Source organism: Pelmatolapia mariae, linkage group LG9, assembly GCF_036321145.2.
Source record: "Pelmatolapia mariae isolate MD_Pm_ZW linkage group LG9, Pm_UMD_F_2, whole genome shotgun sequence".
NCBI lineage: Eukaryota > Metazoa > Chordata > Actinopteri > Cichliformes > Cichlidae > Pelmatolapia > Pelmatolapia mariae.
Window position 1 is genome coordinate 804,403 of NC_086235.1, and position 19,950 is coordinate 824,352.

A 19,950-nucleotide genomic window follows, 5' to 3' on the forward strand; every position below is an offset into this window, starting at 1 on the left:
TGCAGTATCACAGTATCACAGTATACACAGTATACACAGTATCACAGTATGCAGTATCACAGTATCACAGTATACACAGTATCACAGTATCACAGTATGCAGTATCACAGTATGCAGTATCACAGTATCACAGTATCACAGTATACACAGTATCACAGTATCACAGTATGCAGTATCACAGTATACACAGTATCACAGTATACACAGTATCACAGTATCACAGTATGCAGTATCACAGTATCACAGTATACACAGTATCACAGTATCACAGTATCACAGTATACACAGTATCACAGTATCACAGTATGCAGTATCACAGTATACACAGTATCACAGTATACACAGTATCACAGTATGCAGTATCACAGTATACACAGTATCACAGTATCACAGAAACTGTTGTAGTCGTACTGCAGTAATGAGAGAAGCTGCTGTGAGTGTTTGCCGCCCCCTGCTGGACGTCCCGCCTCATCACACAGCGCGTCATTGTCGTCCATAAACTTTATTTAAAAGTTCAAAGTGCGCATTAGTTGACATTTTGGAAGCAGGATGAACCAATCAGAGCCTGCTCCTCCTCCTCTCTTTCATTCTCTGTGCTCTGAACAGCAGCGATCTCATTTACGCACATTACGTGAACGTAGCACAGACTCCGGTTATCGGGACCGCGTCAGCTGTTTCTATTTTCTCCATCTCTCCCTCCGACCCGGAAGTGCTCGCGCACACACATATGCTCACGCACCCGCACGCAGAGCGGACGCGTTCCTCCGTCCATCACACACCGGACTCCGCCTCGACCACCGACACCGACACCGAGCTCTGCGGGCCGGACCGAGCAGGACCGCGCCATGTCCCTGCAGCTGCCCCCGTGCGTGATAGACTGCGGGACCGGGTCAGGACACGCGCACACACACACACACACGCGCGCGCGCGCAGTGGCAGTACATGTGACGTCATGTGTTTTTGTGAACAGCATCATGTATGTGGATAAGATAACCTTTATTAGTCCCACGCGTGGGAAATGAGTTTTGTTACAGCAGTGGACAGTTGCATAGAAAAGTTAGAGAAAAAACACTGGAATAATATATCCATAAGATACTGCACACAATAGAATAGAATAAATCAGGGGCGATTCTAGGATCAGAGCTTTGGGGGTGCTGAGCACCCAGAGAGCTGCCCAGCCAGGCAAGATAAACTTTACACGTCATGATGAGACTTCTTCCCTGTCTCTGTGCGTCCATGCATCCTTAAATGTCTCCAGTTGTCCCGAGTTCCCTCTGACTGTCTCCTTGGTGCATTTAAACCCCTGTTCCTCCCTGTCCTCATCGTCTGTTGTCTTCGTCTCCGTTATCAGTCATCATAATTTTACCCTCTCTGTGCAAGTCTGCAAATTTCTTTATTAAATCATAAGATTCTTAAATTCATCAAGTCTCTCTGTGCCTGGGTCCTCGTCACAAAACATGACATCACTGTTTTTGTCACTGTACATTTTAACACAATTTAATCCTCAAATTTTGAAAAGTCTGTAACAAAACCATCAAATCTGATAAAGGTTATTTAAATGCTGCTAAAGAAGAATGGATTGGAATAAAAAAAATACATATCCTAACCTTAATTACTGGGGGAGAATAATGAATGATGCTCATAGTGAGTAAAAAGTAATCTGAGTGCATTTTTTGGACAGAGATTCACTTTTAATGAATATGTATAATATAATACAGATACATAAAAAATACTCCCAAAACAGAATAGGTTATTACAAATAAATTATTACAAAATATTAAATAAAAAATATAAAAATGGAGGCAACTTTGCCTGTGGTAGAATGTATACAATGTATGAAAAAATCTTTACTGCAGATACTAATTTGACCAATTTAATAATACTAATTTTGTGTTGTAAGATTTATGAGTTTCATGCTTGGTACTTGGGAGAGCTCGACATTTTCTCAGGTGTTACACACTGTGAAAAGTTTGAGAAACACTGATAAGGTAAGTGTATGTGTGCTTTTGGAAAACATATAAAGCTGCAGTACAGAATCTTTGAAACAAGCTACCTTAAAACAGTTTTAGAATATAAACAGAGCACTCTGCTTCTCTTTACAGCTCCTCACTCCACCAGGGCTGTTTGGCACTTTCTGATAGTGTGCAAATGTGGTGCACGTACTGCAGCAGACATACAGACAACTGGACGGTCCAAAGGTTGGCCTACCTATTACTGGCTGAGGTTTTAGTAGAGTTGTGGCTGAACCACATAAAAATATATCATTAATTTTAATCTCCCCAATCAATGATAATGTTATGTTGGAATGTTGTTAAAGAGGGTCAAAATGTTTCAACCCAGTTTGTTTTGCAGATTCTGTAAAGCAGCTTTAATATAGGGAGAACACAACTTCCAGACTGTATGAGTAAAATCAGGTTTTTTCTCTTTGTCAGTTTAACAGTTTCTGTTTTGCCTGTCACTGTTCCCTGTCTGTTTTCTTACCTGGTTCTTCCTGACCTTGTACTTTCTCCTCACGTTCCCCTCTTTCCTCTCTCCCTCTTTGGACTGACAATCATACACAAATAGATTGTATTCAATTAGATGAAAAATTGCATTAATATGAAAAAAAAAACTATTAAGATCACTAATAAAAAACTCCTCTCTCAGTCTACTTTCAACCGAAAGGCAAATAACCAAACCACATGAACATCTAATAAAAGATATAAATATTGAAACACTGATCCAACATTATCATTTATTGATCGATCATTTGTTCTTACACTTTTACCTGAATGTGGCTCCTTCTTTTGAAAAAAAAACAACAACTTATATCCATTATGAACCTGGCTGTATCTCTATACACAAACACACACACACACACACACACACACACACATACAACAGGAGTTATAAGGTTAATGGGCATTCAGTCAGCATTCAGCTAGCTAGTTAGTATCCATTTCAAACAGGACAGTGGTAACAACAGCAGGCTACGGACAATGTTAAGTTTTAGATTTTAAATAGGCTGTATACATTTCAATGGGAGCAACAGGACGGTCAAATGTCGCTGATTTTACTACAGAGCAGGACGGACTGTAGGGTAGCAAACATCGTCGGAAAACAAGTTTTCAACACTGCAGGTTACCTGATGTAATGTTTTTCAGCTAAAAAGAAACATGGCCTGACTCCTACCGAACTATATAAAGAGTAACTGAAGGTTAAATGTAGCTAATATGTCCCGTTTCAGCCAGGCACTCACACCTCCGCTCCGCTGCGTCTCAGAGCAGGGGAGAGGCGAGCTGGAACAAACCATTTTGGGAGGGGGGGGTATCTATACTTTTGTTGTTGAAAAGTTACGTCTCCACCAAGTACTGTATGCTTTTTATCTTTTTAGTAGTGTGTCACAAAAACAGCAAATATTGTCAAAAAAGTAAGAAATCTTTGGGGGTGCTTTGATTCATTTTGGGGGTGCTGAAGCACCCCCAAAAATGGGCTAAAATCGCCCCTGGAATAAATTAAAAATAAAATAAAATACTATATACAATCGAATAAAATAGAATACAAATGCTATATACAATATGAGTATAACACAACGATGCCAGAGAGAGTATTGCACTTAGTGTTATTGCACATGTGTGGATGTGTGGGTGCTGCAGCCACTGAAGGAGCTGCTCAGTGCTGTCACAGTCTCATGCATGGGGTGGGAGATGTTGTCCAACAGGGATGACAGCTTAGCCACCATTCTCCTGTCACTCACCACCTCCACTGGGTCCAGAGGGCATCCTAGAACAGAGCTGGCCCTGCGGATCAGCCTGTTCAGTCTCTTCCTGTCCCCAGCAGAGATGCTGCCACCCCAGCAGACCACACCATAAAAGATGGCTGAGGCCACCACAGAGTCATAGAAGGTCTTCAGGAGTGGGCCCTCCACTCCAAACGACCTGAGTCTCCGCAGCAGGTACAGCCTGCTCTGCCCTTTCCTGTAGAGGGCGTCTGAGTTATGAGTCCAGTCCAGTTTGTTGTTCAGATGAACACCAAGGTACCTGTAGCTGTCCACAACCTCGATGTCCATACCTTGGATGTTCAGAGGTTGCAGTGGAGGATGTTTGTGCCTGTGGAAGTCTACCACCAGCTCCTTGGTTTTACTGGTGTTGATCTGGAGGTAGTTCTGCTGGCACCAGTCCACAAAGCCTTGTGTCAGTCCTCTGTACTCCTTGTCGTCCCCATCAGTGATGAGGCCGACTATAGCAGAGTCATCAGAGAACTTCTGCAGGAAGCACTGGGTGGAGTTGTGGGAGAAGTCTGCAGTGTAGATGGTGAAGAGGAACGGAGCCAGAACCGTTCCCTGTGGGGCTCCCGTACTGCAGACGACCCTGTCCGACACACAGCCCTGAGTCCTCACATACTGTGGTCGGTCGGAGAGGTAGTCCAAAATCCAGGTAGTGAGGTGATGGTCCACTCCAGAGTTCTCCAGCTTGTCCTTCAGGACCGAGGGAAGAATAGTGTTGAAGGCACTGGAGAAATCAAAGAACATGATTCTCACAGTGCTCCCAGCGGTCTCCAGGTGAGAGAGGGAACGATGTAGGAGGTGAATGACGGCATCATCCGCTCCAATGCCAGGCTGGTAGGCAAACTGAAGTGGATCCAGTGATGAGCTCACAAGGCGCCGAAGCTGAGCCAGGACCAGCCGCTCCAGGGTCTTCATCAGGTGGGATGTCAGAGCCACCGGCCTGTAGCTGTTGAGGTCCTTAGAGCGTGAAGTCTTTGGCACTGGTACAACACAGGAGGTTTTCCAGAGCTGTGGGACTCTTCCCAGCCTCAGGCTCAGGTTGAAGATGCGCTCCATCACCCCACACAGTTGGTCCGCGCAGGATCTGACGACCCTCGAGCTGATGCCATCTGGACCCGCAGCTTTCCTGGCTTTAATCCTCCAGAGTGAGGGTGCGTGTTTGTGTGTGTGTGTGTGTGTGCGTGCGTGTGTTTAAAGGGACAGTTCACCAAAATAAAAGCTGGCTCATGGAATCATCCATCAGCGGGTGAAGGTAAACGCGCTGTGATGATCAGGTGGTCGGGGCAAGTGAGGGGCTGATGGCGGTGCTTACACTGAGCTCCAGCTGTTCCACATGTTCATCCAGCTGCTGCTGTGGGAGCTGCTGGTTGGGTGGAGGTTCAGGTGAAGTTGTGGAGCAGTCTGCGTGCGATCTATTCTGGGCCACAGTGTGAATGTGGGACAGCTGCACACCGACCCCCCTCCCCCTGTGTGAGCCCGGCTGGCTGTTCAGAATCAGAGATCACGTGATCTCCTTCAGCCTCGACATCGGTCCGTGCCCCTGAGCCAAGGTGACATCGTGGGGTCCTTTAGAAATAGCTCACAGCTGCAGGCGTTTAAAGGGTGACGCTGAGCTGACTGTCAGCCATGAACGCACGCATAACAGCCAGAAACACTCAGAGCAGGTCCCAGATCAGTTTGGGCTGGCTTTGGAAAGGGATCCCAGGGTCCAGGGTCAGGTATTAGAATTGATCCCAGGGTCCAGGGTCAGGTATTAGAACTGATCCCAGGGTCCAGGGTCAGGTATTAGAACTGATGCCAGGGTCCAGGGTCAGGTATTAGATGTGTGGGTGTATCCAGCAATCACAGCCAGTTCAGTTCATTTTTAATCTTTCATGATTTATTTGTCAGAACTCAGTTTAATGGAACAAGATGTCATTTTTTTTTGTTCGTGTTTTTTTGATGTAGTGAAAATACTACAGTTACTTTACATTTACTACAGTTACTTTACAGTTACTACTGTTACTTTAGGTACGTTTTCCTTGTGATGAGGTAAAAGTATATCATCCTAAGTACAGGTCTGCAGTAAAAATGAGTCAAACTCTGTGAGTGTCGTCAGGCAAACGCTCCTGAAGTCAAACTGCTGAAATGATTTTTCAGTGCTTTGTATCTGTAGCTCCTGATTATTGTTACTGTTGCTCCTCATGTTCTACATGAACTGAATATTTACACAGAGGTCAAAGACAAAGCAGGAATCGGTCACGCCTCTGTTTGTTATCAATGTTTTATGTGCAAAACTGAACTTATAAATGTCTGCTGGGAGTCACTCCACTGTTTTCCACAGAGGCCGTATTTGGACCCACAGCCAGAAGTTGAGAACCTTTATGTCTAACTGTTGTTTCTGTCTGTGTGGCTGCAGATACACAAAGATCGGCTATGCGGGAAACACCGAGCCACAGTTCATCATGCCGTCCTGTAAGCATCTCACAGCAACAACGGACAGACAGTTCAGGTTAAGTTAGGTTCACTTTCTGTTTCTAAAGCTCAAAGTGAACCTAACTCTGCGTCTTCATCAGTTCTTCCACATAAGTATAAAAATATAAGTCTTCATCCAACCAGAAGAGAGAAGCTTAAATCTAATCACGTCTTTGAAATGACCAAACAAACAGTTTTTGGGTTCAGAGCAGCCCTCTGATAGGCTGCAGCCTCTCTAAACTGGGTAAATGGTTGATAAAAATGGATGAATGGTAGTTCAAGGCTTTGTCAGTAGAAGGTGTGAATGAGTACACCACAGTATCCACAGCATAGTAATGAATAGAGCTGCTGTTAGTCAGTGATACCAGGTTATTTGAGTACCAGGTGAATAGGTCAGAGCCAAGTACTGACCCCTGTGGAACACCTTTTGTCCCAGTTCTCCCAATAAGACAACTGTGACATCAGTTCCAAGTCAGAACCAACCAGTCTAAAGCTGCATACACACTGGAAGGTGTGAACCATCTTTGGCCACTTCAAGCGCCCGTGGATGAAGAAAGGGCCGCTGATGTGAAGTGTGCAGATCTGTGATGTTCTCTCCTCAACTTGGAGGCGAGCAACTCAAGGGTCTACCCAATGACAGCGAAGAATACCACTGAGTGACATGTGACCTGGTAGTAAATACATTAGAGGGTCACCTAGGCAACCGGAGCCTGGAACGCTTTGAAGTGGTTGGCTACAAAACAACGTGATGGGCCAACTGGTTCCAGTGTGGACTTAAATGTGTCAGAGAGAGCTTTATGGTCCAGTGCTGCACACTCCATCACGTCATTAACGTCCTCACACGCTGCCATCCGGGTGCTGCGGCGAGTCTAAATGCAAACAGGTTCCAGATATCCGACTAAAACTGGACCAAGCGAAGGTTTCGGAGCGCGTACAGTTTGGATATGAGGTTGTGCTCATCACGGCCTCTATCACCTCCTTCATGGAGAGCTGTTACTCAGTTCAGTTTCATGTATACACCAACAGTCAGCTGAAGGCTGTTGGTGAGAGATTCTGAAGTCTGCTTTGATGACTGATTTCCCATCATGCAGTGTGTCAGCGCTTCGTTACCCACATGTGTAAATGTGCCAACAGGAGGCGAGCCTGGTTATGTACTGCTGCAGAGTTTCACAGTTAATAAATGTGTGAGATTGCTGTACATGACACACTGATGCACTGCAGGCTCTCCCTGTGAGCGATGCAGACGCCACATGTGTCTGTTCCTCTCTGTCAGCTGCAGACTCAACAAACCGTGTGTTTAACCCCCCACCCCGGCACTTTGTGCTTCGAGTAGCCATAATAAACTTTTCAATGGTTTATTCTGCTGTAACCAGTGAAAACCGTGACTCACGTATGTTTATGGTTGTGTTAATGGCATGCACCAGGTATCGCAATCAAGGAGTCGGCCAGCGTGGGAGAGCAGGCCCAGAGGAGGCTCGTACGAGGAGTCGATGACCTGGACTTCTACATCGGCGATGAAGCCGTAGACAAACCCAACTATGCAACCAAGGTAGGAGAAGGCAAAGAAGCAGGACCTCTGTTTGTGCAACGAGATGTAAATGAAACCTGATGGTTTGGTCTGCTGTTCTCTGTCCTGCTGGTTTGCTGTTTAGTGGCCAATCCGACACGGGATGGTGGAGGACTGGGACCTGATGGAGAAGTTTATGGAGCAGGTCATCTTCAAGTACCTGCGAGCTGAACCTGAGGACCACAGCTTCCTCATGGTACACTCTCACAGTGTTTGTGTTTTATTCTGTGTCATTCTTCAGCTCTTTGACTGAAGCTAACACTGATGAGGCCTCAGTGCTGTTGCTACAGTTACCGGCAGTTTAAAATCCACTGTTAAACCGAACCTCGAGCTGAGAGCAGGATCCTGAGCCGTGACAAAGGCTCTGCTGGAGGTTTCTTCCCACGGTCACCAAAGCGCTCGCTCGTAGGGGTCATGTGACTGTCGAGCTTTTATCGGCATTATTGTAGCGTCCTTACCTCACAGTGTCACGGATTTGATATGTGCGTGTGTGTCTGTGTGTGTGCAGACAGAGCCTCCTCTCAACACTCCAGAGAACAGGGAGTACTTGGCTGAGATCATGTTTGAGACTTTCAACATACCTGGACTCTACATCGCAGTACAGGTGAGACACGCTGATATCCTTAAAAAGTTTCCAGGACATTCCAGAATCCTGGGGAAGGTTCCAGGACCCTGTGGCGTAAAGTACGTCTCTCCATCAGGCGGTGCTGGCGTTGGCGGCGTCCTGGACATCCCGGCAGGTGGGACAGAGGACTCTGACCGGCATCGTCATTGACAGCGGAGACGGCGTCACACACGCCATCCCTGTGGTGAGAAACACACCCACCTGAAACAGAGGGGGCGGGGTTTGAGCCTCTCTGCTGACTGACCGGTCGGCTCATGTGTCACAGGCTGAGGGCTACGTGATTGGCAGCTGTATAAAACACATCCCCATAGCAGGGCGGGACATCACCTTCTTCATCCAACAGCTTCTTAGAGACCGAGAGGTGGGGATCCCACCGGAGCAGTCTCTGGAGACCGCCAAGGCCGTGAAGGTACCAGAGTGCTCCTCCACTTCTGTCCTCCCGTCTGTACTTCTGTGTACTTTAGTGTGTATTTGTGTGTACTTATGAGTGTAGGAGCGATACTGTTACATCTGTCCGGACATCGTGAAGGAGTTCACAAAGTATGACTCTGACCCAGGAAAGTGGATCAAACAGTACCGAGGAGTCAACGCCATCAGTAAGACCGCCTTCCACATTGACGTGGGCTACGAACGCTTCCTGGGCCCTGAGATCTTCTTCCACCCCGAGGTTACAACAAAGTCTTTTTTTTATTTACATTTTGCTCCAATCTATTTTCATTCAGTCAACAAAAATGAATAAAAGTAACAAATTAACTGAGCTTCATATAGTTTGAAAATGTAAAGGCTCAAGAACAGAACCCTGAGGAACCCCACAGCTGCTCTGTTCTAATGCCAGCACATGCTGATAAAAACAAAAGAACATAAATAATAATACATGACATGTGAATGTGTGTTTTCCAGTTTGCTAATCCAGACTTCATGCAGCCTATCTCTGATGTCGTTGATGAGGTCATCCAGAGCTGTCCAATTGATGTGCGCAGACCGCTCTACAAGGTAATTCACACGGGTGTAATCATTACAAACGCACACATGTGGTTGTTATATCTCTTCGTGTATTTGTGTAAAAACCACTGTGAGTTTTGGATGAGTTCTGATAAGTTACATCCATCCATCCATTTTCTTGACAACCTATCCAGTTCAGGGTCGTTGGTGGGTCGGGGCGTGGAGCTGGAGCCCCTCCCAGCTAGTACCGCGGTTCAGGGTCGAAGTCTGTGCACCGTGTGACTTATATTAAAATATCTTCATCTGTGTTGCAGAAGCCACCAACCGAGGTTCTCAGACTGTCGACCTCTTTGTGTCTCTGACAGTCAGAAGTGGAAGACGAGCTGTTTGTGATGCTTTGCAGGCAGCTGGAGCTGTTCATACGTAAACTCTCACATGTGTCGGGACGTGTTTCTGGAGCTAGCTTACAGCTAGCATTCGTAGTTCTAAAAACTCTTGAGTAAGAGTGAAGCCATCATTTTGTCTGAGACCTGCAGAGGGCAGTTCGAGGGTTTGGTTAGAATACGGGTCAGGTTTGGCGCAGGCTGCTTTGCAGAACCTAAAAACATGTATTAAAGTGAATTTCACATTAAAAGCATCACATAAATAACCAAACTAAAAGAAAAACAAATGGAGAAAAACTTTAAACTGAAGAAGTGTATTTGTTGTGACTGAGGCTGAGGATTTGCTGAAGCTGTGTGAGTCTTCTGTGTCCAATAGAACATCGTGCTCTCTGGAGGTTCCACCATGTTCAGAGACTTTGGCCGGCGGCTGCAGAGGGACCTGAAGAGGGTGGTGGACGCTCGGCTGAAGCTGAGCGAAGAGCTGAGCGGAGGACGGATAAAGGTGAGCCTGACCAGCGAGTGCAGGCCGATCCAGACCTTTATGACCTGAACACATCTGGAAGCAGAGGTTTTTAACGTTGGTCAGCTTCAGGTAAAGCTTTTCTTTGTTTGTGTGGAACTTTTCAGTCAAAAGGCTGAAACTGGTCCCCACTGAGCTCCTCCGCAGTCCAGATCAGTGCTGGTCCCATAGTGGTCCCAGCTGGAATCACCTTGCTATTAATAGCAGAGGTGGGAATTAACAAAGTACAAATACTTTGTACTTAAGTAGAATTTTCAGCTATCTGTACTTGAGTACTTTCTACTCCTTTCGTTTTCAAACAGGATCATGACTTTAGGTTTATCTGTAGTTTATACTCTGGGTTTAAAGTGGAGTGCAGGTTTCCGTATGTTTAGCATTTAGCTAGCCCTACTGAAGAGGAGCGAGCAAAACTTTTGTACTGTCAGGTAATTTGAAATACAGCTAACAAACATCAGCAAACACACAAACTGTCTGTGTGCAGTTTATCTCACAGTGTGCTAAAGGTCCAGCTGCTTGTTTCACAGGGAGAGAAAAGACAGAGAGCTAAGTTCATTCAGAGATGGAGAAAGATAAGAAAGAAGGACAGGAGAGGAAGAAGAGAGCTTAGAGTTAAAGGGAAGGATGCTCATTTAAAGCTCACATACAAGTCCTCATGTTGTTAAACCTGCTACTAAACAAACTGAGGCAGACTAACTGTGTTATTTAAAGGCTGCAGGTTAGTGCAGCATAAACAGGTGAGTTTGTACTGTGATGGGTTTAAAGTAAAGACCAGTGTATGACTGCTGCACAGTGACTGTCTAATATAAAGATAGCCTAAACTGTCAGTGTAGAGGATGAAATCAACCAGGAAACTCAGGAAACATCTGCTCACATCTGGTTGAATCCAGGTGTGTACATCCACAGAGAGCAGCAGATCAGCTGATCACAGCCTGCACACTAAGAACATCTACTGGAGCTCTCAGTAGAAATGATTGTGAGTTTGGTTCTTTTCCCCACACTGAGCCATTACAGCTGACTTTAGGTTCCCCACCTGCTGAATCCACTTCACCCTCTGACTGTGCTCATGTTCCTGGTTAGAAACAAAGTCCTTCCCTCTACAACGGAGGCAACAGACAAAAGAAATGTATTTTTATTTTCCCTCCTGTTCATCTTCTACTTACCTGATTCAAGCTGAGTACATTTATTAGAATTAAAATTCGGGTTAAAATTATTACATTAATAAAAAATGTGGTAGAAATGTTCTTCAAGGAACTTTCTTCCTCTGAGTACATTTCAGAGCCGGTACTTTTCACTTTTACTTGAGTAAAGAATTTGAATCAGTACTTGAACTTGCAGGAGTATTTTTTAACAGTAGGTTCTGTACTTGTACTTGTCTGTAGTTTTGCCACCTGTGATTAATAGTCACCAGATCCTGGTGCAGCTGATAACAGCACAGAGCAGAGTTAAGCTTTAATGTTACAGCCTTTACCTGGGCAGCATTTAACTGGATTACTGGTTTGTTCCCAGTTTCTTTGTGATGTGAATCATTTATATGCAGATGACGTGTTTTTGTGTGTTGACAGCCGAAGCCGATGGAGGTTCAGGTCGTCTCACATCACATGCAGCGTTACGCCGTCTGGTTCGGAGGCTCTATGTTGGCGTCCACGGTAACCAAAACTTTTGTGTTCTTCTACTTTCACACAAAGCATTTCCCTAAACAACATGTGGCTGGAGGAAATGAGCCTGCTCAGTAAAATCTTTCCTGACGCGTTTATGGTTTCAGGTCTTAGTGAATAAAATATGCATTCAGTTTATAACTGATGGCCCGTCTGGAGAGACCAGGAACCTTTGTTGACACTGTGTGTTGTTGTGTTTGCAGCCGGAGTTTTTCCAGGTGTGTCACTCGAAGAAGGACTACGACGAGATCGGGCCGAGCATCTGTCGACACAACCCCGTGTTCGGCATCATGTCCTGATGACAGCGGCGAGCCCATCGGCCCGCTAACCTGTTAGCCTGCTAGCAACCAGCCACTCAGCCATTAGCCTGATAGTTTTTTGCCCTTCTCAGTTTTCACCTATGAGGCTGCTAACCTGTTAGCGGGCTAGCTCAGCATCATCAAGCACATGGAGAACGTGAAGCACAAAGGCAGTTAGAGAGCACGACAAAGTTTGCAGTGGTTTTGTTTTGATAAATTTACTCCACAGAGAAGAATTTTACCGAGAACAAGAGGAGCTGCAGGAGACGTGGTGTAGCTAGCCAACCTTCTTCCAACACGTCGCAGTGCTAATAGAGATCCTCCGAAGCTGAGGTTGTTGTCCCGACAGCAGATAGAGAGAAATATGACTCATTTCGGCCTCTTATCAAACACAAGCCGCCGCTCTGTGCTGAAGCTGGCGACGGTGGATTTAACAGGACAAACCTCTGGATGCAATGTGACGTCACAATCAAAGGGGACCTGTTCTGCTTTTTCTCGTTTTCTGGTACAAGAGTAAAGTCATAGTCTCTGATGTTGAGATGAAACACCACCCATGTGTCAGATAACGAGCTCATCACCACACTGGCTTCCTGAAATGGCCCAATAAGAGGAAGCTGGGATTTTAGGGGTTGTTTTAGACAGAGCATGACAAGGCTTTAGACAAGGCTCATTTTGATCTCTGAATCGTGCAAAGCTACTCTAGAAGAATCAAAGAAGAAAGATACAGACCTGAGAGCAGTCTTTAGAATCTGAATTCATAGGCTCATAGATGCAGTGTGACGTCTTCCTCCTCAGGACGTCGTGATGTTCGTCAGAATAAACCTCCATCATTTCAGTCAGGATCAGAGAGAAACCCAGCTCTGTTTCTGTGTTTGCTCCAGTCTCAGAGTGATGGAGCGATGTTGGTCTGAACATCACTCTCTGGGTCTACAGCCCCAAGATCCCCCCAAAAACCACCAGACAGAATACAAAGGGAGAGTAAATCTATTCATGTTAACATATAAAGTGTATTTTGTGACTTTAGATATAAGAGACGTGACTGTGGCTCAGCATGAGCATTTATTTTTGATGAAATTGGATTAGCGTGAGCCGGGAAGAGGCTCCAAATGATTCTGGGTCATGGATTTAGTTTTTAATGTGGTCAGGCTCTATATTTGTAAAAAAATAAATAAATAAAAAATAAATAACAATAATATAAACTTTACATAAATAGATATTTATATCGACTGAGAGAGCAAGAATCAGACCGATCAAAGATCAGGTCCAAACAACCTGCAGCATGTGTTCAGGTGCAGTCATGTGATGGGGACGTCTTCCAGAAGTCATTGTTAGGTGAGACACTCAGTTTGGAGATTTGCTTCCACAACACGTTTTCTCTTACAGCGCAGGGATGAAAGCAGATAATATCCGCGTTATGCAAATGAGTGTTTCTTAAACAAGATGAAGCCTCATTTGCATATTTAAAAATCAACCTCCAAACAGTTCATGTCTATAATTAGTCAGTTTCACAATATTATCTGTACATACTGGTTTGCAATAAACATGTATGAAGTTCTGCAGATCATATCTTTGCTTTCTCCACGTCAGTTCTTTTTTTGCACCACAAATCTTGTCCTTACCTCCAGCACAGCCATCTGTCAGTGACCCACCGACCTCTGCCATAGTCCTCAGATGGACCTGCTCATTTAAGCCACACCCACTTCCATCAGTGTTTTTTTATCACGAGGTTGGCTGACTGGTTCACCATGCATGCCGATAGTGAACCTTACGTTGCTTTCACTTTAGCTGCTTTCGTTTTACTTGAATGTTCAAACTTTTGCATTTGATCCAGTGACTTGGGCTCCTCTTGGGCTGGAGTAACCTGTGAGAGCTAGTGATACTGTTCTACTGCAGATGAATCACCTGAATGAGGAGGTGCACTCCTCTGTGTTTCATGCTCAGTTACTCTGACTGAATCTCCTCTTCACCTCACTCTTACGGTGCGTTCACACCGAACGCGATAGAGGCGGCCAGAGCGTCAGGTTTACATGTAAAGTCAATGGAAAGAGCGCGATGACACGCGATTGCGCGTCCGGCGAAAATTCAGAAGCAGATTTGCGTCGCCAAAACGCCTGAAACGCGCGTCAGTGTAGCGCGTCTGGCGCGTTTGACTCGCGAAGAAAACCACGCGTGTCAGATCTTGTGTTGCATTTTGTGCACACGCACGAATCGCGCCAACCGCTCGAGTTGGAAAATCTGAACTCCGGCGTCAAATCGCGCCACGACAACCAATCAGGAGCCTGGTGACGTGGCTGTAACTAGGTCAAAGGGGCAGATCCAGCCAAAGCCCTTCATTCATCATTCAGTATGGAGGAAAAGCTCATCAGTGCTGTGGCTAATCATCCAGAGCTATATGATGCTAGCTGCTACTTCTACCGAGACAGGAATAAAAAGGACCGAGCTTGGAGGCACATAAGTGAGGAGATTGGGCAACCTGGTAAGTTCATTCATTCTTCTTTTTAATTTTCAGACTGACCCGATGAAGCCGCGCAAAAGCTAGCAAGCCCGCCTACTGTCCCGTTATTTTCCCACTGATGTACAAATACCTTTCCGCTAACAAGATAATGTGTTTATTCAGAGGACATCTGCAGCACAACACATCTGGCACAACTTCCTCCCACATTCCTCCCACATTTCCGGTTCACGCGCGTGAAAAGATGCAATTTTGCGGCGCGATGGATTTTTCTTGGACACGCTTTGAGGTGCGAATGTGCACGCGTCAAATTAGGGGCGTTTGGGGCGTTTTCGCTCGCGCCTATCGCGTTCGGTGTGAACGCACCGTTATACCTGTTCACCCTGTGTCCCTCCTCTCTAACTCCACCCACTGTGACATCACCAGCCACCCTTATCATCCCCTCTCTATCACAGCCATTACATTTTCTTCTCTTCTGTATATGTAACATAGATTCTCCAGTGTATACAGTCACTCTACAGCTCCCATCAGCCCAACTTGACACCAACAAGCAGAATCGTCGTTTAACTAAAGTAGATGTGAAAACGTTCACAATTACACAAAACAACCTCCTGTTATTAAATCAAATATTTTAAAGTCCTTGTTGACGCGCGCACACACACACGCACACACTTAGACTCGGTGTGAGGACTGTCTTTAGAATAATTATTATGTTTTATTTTTTGTATCCGTTACATTGGTGAAACTTACACCTCGTTAAACTCTGATCTGATGTTCTTTGATCTTTAACAAAGACGAGCACTCTGTATCTGTTTGAGCATGACAGGCTGGATGTTAAAGCCTTTGAATCTCTCAGGAGAAGAAATCCGGGAATGCTTCAGGCTCTCTGTCTGAGTTCTCACTAATATGACATCACGTGGCTGCTGCAGTAAAGATGTAGTAGTACATCACGATTCAGTACATCGTGCTGCTTTGAGAATTTCTATCGTTGTTTTTAGTCAGGATTTTATCACAAACATCATAACAGACAGATGTGATGGGTTTGTCTCTCAAACATAAACACAGTGCATATCATTTTAAATCCAGACAGTAATAACTAGATAACCATAATGTATCACACTGGGATTCAGGACTACAGTCAATGGACTAAACCAGAGAAGAAGAAAACAGACTTTACCATGAAGATCCTCAGTGTGGATCAGTATAATATCAGCCTGATGTCTGCAGTTTAGTGTCAGCACAACTTTCACATCATATTCATCTCAGCACAACTAAAACATGCTGACTGACCTCAGAGTTTCAAGTCCACATCCTGGACTCTCCAGGAAACCACACAGATGCTTCACTCCTGGATCCAGATGATTCCAGATGTTCCTGCATGGTGGATCAAACACCACTGACTGACCTGCAGCTGAAACCATGACAGAGCCTCCACAGATGGCTGCAGACTCTCAGTGTTGGACCTGTTGTGGAAAATCTTAACAATAACCTGCAACACACCCAGTGAGCATTTCTGAAATGGTTCAATAACATATTGCAATATGGAGAGAAATATCCCAGCCAGAACACTGGGATCATTTCTAAATTTTGCCACCGCCCTTACATGTTTATATACACAGACAGACAAAGACATTACAACTCTTACACGCTGGCCCCTCTCACGGGGGGGTGGGGGGCTATACCATCAGCCCCATCTTTAAACCCCCTCCCTCACAGAGAGAATAGGGCTTTGGAGTTGACGTCACGCCGCAGTGCATTGTGGGATCGCGGCGCCATGTCAGAAGGCCACAAATCAAAACAAACACACTGTGTTGATAGCAGGACTGCCAGAACCCTGCTTAAAATCAGCGCAAAAGACAAAGGGCTGTATCGCGACCGACTGCGCCCAGACGCCAAGAAACGGTACATGGAAAAAATAGCGTGCATCGGTAATGTGGACCCGTATGAAAAAAGGCAGTGGAGCGGAAACCCAGACGGCCTGCCGCCGTTGTCCTATCCCGATATCGTCGCGTACCTTGTCTGTGGAGTCAGCGCATACACGGCGAATCATTTTCGGAATTATAAATTCCTGGAGGCGCACATCTAATTCACTAACGGTTGGGTACAAGATTTGGCCGTTTTTAAGCCTCCAATTTGTGAGTACGTTGACCATATGACCAAGATACAGCCAGAGGTTGCCAGCTGTGCGTTGCCATGTAAATAGTTTGCATTTCATGTGTATGTACTTGCTAAGTACATGTCAACAGATCTTGAATAAAAAAATAAACATACTTTTCTGTTTCATATTTCATATGCTGGTTTGCCTGCAATAATGCCAAATAATACGCTACTCCGTCAACATGACGTGGTTCTGCAGCATCACACATTAGGATGTTTATCTAATTATCTATGACCTCAGCGCATTCAAAATAACACTAAAAGCCTATTAAGAGAGATATGAATTTATTTAGAACTCACCGGAAAGAAAATGCCGCGAGCAAACCAACAAAAAATTGGGGATGGCAGAGAACTCGATATCCGCTCGTCTGACCGCTGCAATCCAAGCCTGACGTCTTCGTTTAGTAATATCGGATACATGAGATCCCTCCCGTTGCCTCCAGGAGGGGAAACGATGAAAAGAGAGCCCATTTTCCAGCTTCTTGCCTTCCCTATTGTGTGATCTAACGTTGCAACACAAGCACGTACGAACCATAGCTGACGCTTCCGTGTGCTTTCTTTGGCCTACTGTCATGGCGCTAGGGGGCGTGGCCCCGCTCCCGTGACACCACGCTCCAAAGCCCTATTCTGACCTTGTTTTCTGGTTGGCCGTCACCTCCCTAAGAGCAGGATGTCTGGAGATCTTCAAGTGAAGTGCAATAAAACTTGGGGCCCACTTGTGATAAGATTCCACATGCATGCATACAACTAGTGTCAGGAGTGATCTTGCTATACCAGGTTGAGAAAGTGATATTAATATTACTAAAATGATATAAATTCTAATACATCAGAAAAGAAATCTGCCACTACAGACCTCCTCCTGACCTCGTACATACTGACCATGATGTGGCTCCATCTCTCCATCAGACCTGTTCCTCTGACCTTCACACCTCAGCCTGTTTCCCTTCATGAGGAACGGTTTCCTGATGAGCTGAAGGTCCAGATTATCTCTCAGGTCTTTACTGGAGTTTTACCTCTGGTACTCAGACAGAGTTCATCAGTGTAGATAGTTCTGAGAGTCTGCCACGTCTTCTTGTGTTGTCTTCCTGCTGCTTCTTCTTTTAAAACTCAAACATTTATTGGAGCTGAACAGGTGTGTTACAAAGCCAAACCACCGGACACAGTGACAGGAAGCTCATCTTTTATTTTCACGTTGATCAGAGTTACAGAAAGAAACATGAAACAGTCTGACCCTCTGCTCTCTGACACGTTTGACTTCAACAACATGAAAACAGCCAAAATCCTCATTAATGTTGGTTTCTGTTGGACTTTTATTCTAATCAGCTCTAAAATGTTTCCATAAAATCTAATAAACTTCCCGTTAACATCAGTGTCTAATGAAAAAGTCATTTTCCTGATTGTTTTGTTCTCAGACTGGAAGTCAGAGATCTTGGTTTCCATCCATCCTGAAGGTTTTCACAGAGCCGACTGTTCAGGTTTGACTCAAAGCCTTGTTTCTGGAACACTTTAGTCCTGAAACCTGCTGAAACTCTGACTGTTCTGCTGTTTGAACGTCTTTGTTTGTATAAAGACGCGTAGAAAATCGTCTCTGTGAAAACCTGTGATGTGAAAAGCAAACCAAATAGACGAGTCTCGCGCTCGTGTTTCTGTAAGTGGATTGGAGGATTGAACATTGAACTGTATCTGCTGCTTCTGGGTGTTACAGATGATTCCTAATTTGCTCTCCTGTGAGTGCTGAACATCTAGCAGTGCCTCACATCAGCTGCAGCTCCCGTGAAAGGCACGGATCCACCTCGCAGAGAGCGGCGATCAGAGCCGAGCTGGCCTGGGATCCTTTTCTCCGCACCACGTCGATCACCTGTCGGGCTTTATCCGCCCTGCTCCTCACTCCGCCTAAATCCATTTCATCATCGATGATGACGCGGCGCTCCAGGAGTTTATCCAGCAGCTTCCTCAGGACGGGTTCGGACACTCTGTCGATAAACTGAGAGCGAACGGCCGTCAGCTTCTCCTCTGCTGAGGAGTCGGCAGCGGTCTTTGGCGGATCGGGACCTGGATGACCTGTGAGAGAGAGGAGGACGGATTAATGCCGAGGTCAGAGTGAGGCCGAAGACCTGCGACCACGGGAGCCTCGGCATGAAGCCGAAGACCTCCGACCACGGGAGCGTCGGCGTGAAGCCGAAGACCTCCGACCACGGGAGCCTCGGCGTGAAGCCGAAGACCTCTGACCGCGGGAGCCTCAGCGTTCCTGAGAACATCCAACAAACACGTTTAATCCGGCAGCTCCGACTCAGGCGGCTCCTTCCATCAGCTGTTTGCTCTAAACGCACCTTAAAAGGGAGAGAGACACTCTGCACACACTTCCTGTTTGCACGTCCTGTCACAGCGTGACGCTGCGTGTGACCTCTGACCCTGATGATGTCACCTGAATGTCAAACGTTCAAACAGGTTAAAGGAAGTGCACGCCTGCCCACAGCCTCACTGACCTGCAGGTTGACCCATGAGCTTCCGCAGCTCCTTCGCCAGGTCGTTCCTGTTGATCTTCTTAAAGACGCTCTCCATCACCTGCACGGCTCCGTCCATGTCATACTTCTGCACCATCAGATCCACGGCGTCGCACCTCTCCGCCTTCGACAGCTGGTTCACTTTGATGGGCTCGATGTCTCTAAACCGCTCGTTCTTCAGGTTCCACTTGAAGGTCTTGAATTCTTCATCCGTTATGTCGTCCAGGATGTTGACGAGGTTCTGCTCCATCATCTCGGCTTCCTGCTAGCATCAGAAAACACTGTGATCAGACTCTGATGCATCATGGGTAATGAGCGCACGCGGGTGCAAAGCGATGACGCAGATCCAGCTTTACACTGTGAGAGTGCCGACGTGAAACACAGTCAGTGTTAGCAAACATCTCCAGTAATAAATCAGTGCACCACAAACACACGGACGACTATGACAGAGACACAGAAAGAGGCGGGGTTTAGTTCAGGAAGGAGGCGTGACCTGGAAGTACCCGCCCTCATCAGCGCTGTCTGAGTTCTCCACATGTTATGGACTAAAGGCACTTCAGTGCTTCTTTTATTACCTCCTTTAGCAGAGGACACACTGGAGCATCCTTTGTGAAAGGGGAGGAGCA

At 45.9% G+C, this 19,950-nt stretch overlaps 1 protein-coding gene across 3 annotated transcripts; it reads left to right on the top strand.

The window, feature by feature from the left end:
* The first annotated feature begins 556 nt into the window (after positions 1-556).
* actr3b (actin related protein 3B) lies at positions 557-13,775 on the top strand. Of its 3 annotated transcripts, XM_063483107.1 has the most exons (12): positions 622-889; positions 6,165-6,220; positions 7,645-7,769; positions 7,873-7,983; positions 8,296-8,391; positions 8,489-8,596; positions 8,678-8,821; positions 8,906-9,079; positions 9,313-9,405; positions 10,114-10,239; positions 11,820-11,903; positions 12,116-13,775. In XM_063483107.1, the coding sequence occupies exons 1-12, from the start codon at positions 846-848 to the stop codon at positions 12,209-12,211; spliced, it is 1,257 nt and encodes a 418-aa protein (XP_063339177.1). In that variant the 5' UTR covers positions 622-845; the 3' UTR covers positions 12,212-13,775. The 3 variants fall into 3 exon arrangements, with proteins under 3 accessions (XP_063339179.1, XP_063339177.1, XP_063339178.1); XM_063483108.1 differs by lacking the exon at positions 6,165-6,220 and having other exon boundaries at positions 626-889; XM_063483109.2 differs by lacking the exons at positions 11,820-11,903; positions 12,116-13,775 and having other exon boundaries at positions 557-889; positions 9,669-10,137.
* The last annotated feature ends 6,175 nt before the right edge of the window (positions 13,776-19,950 follow it).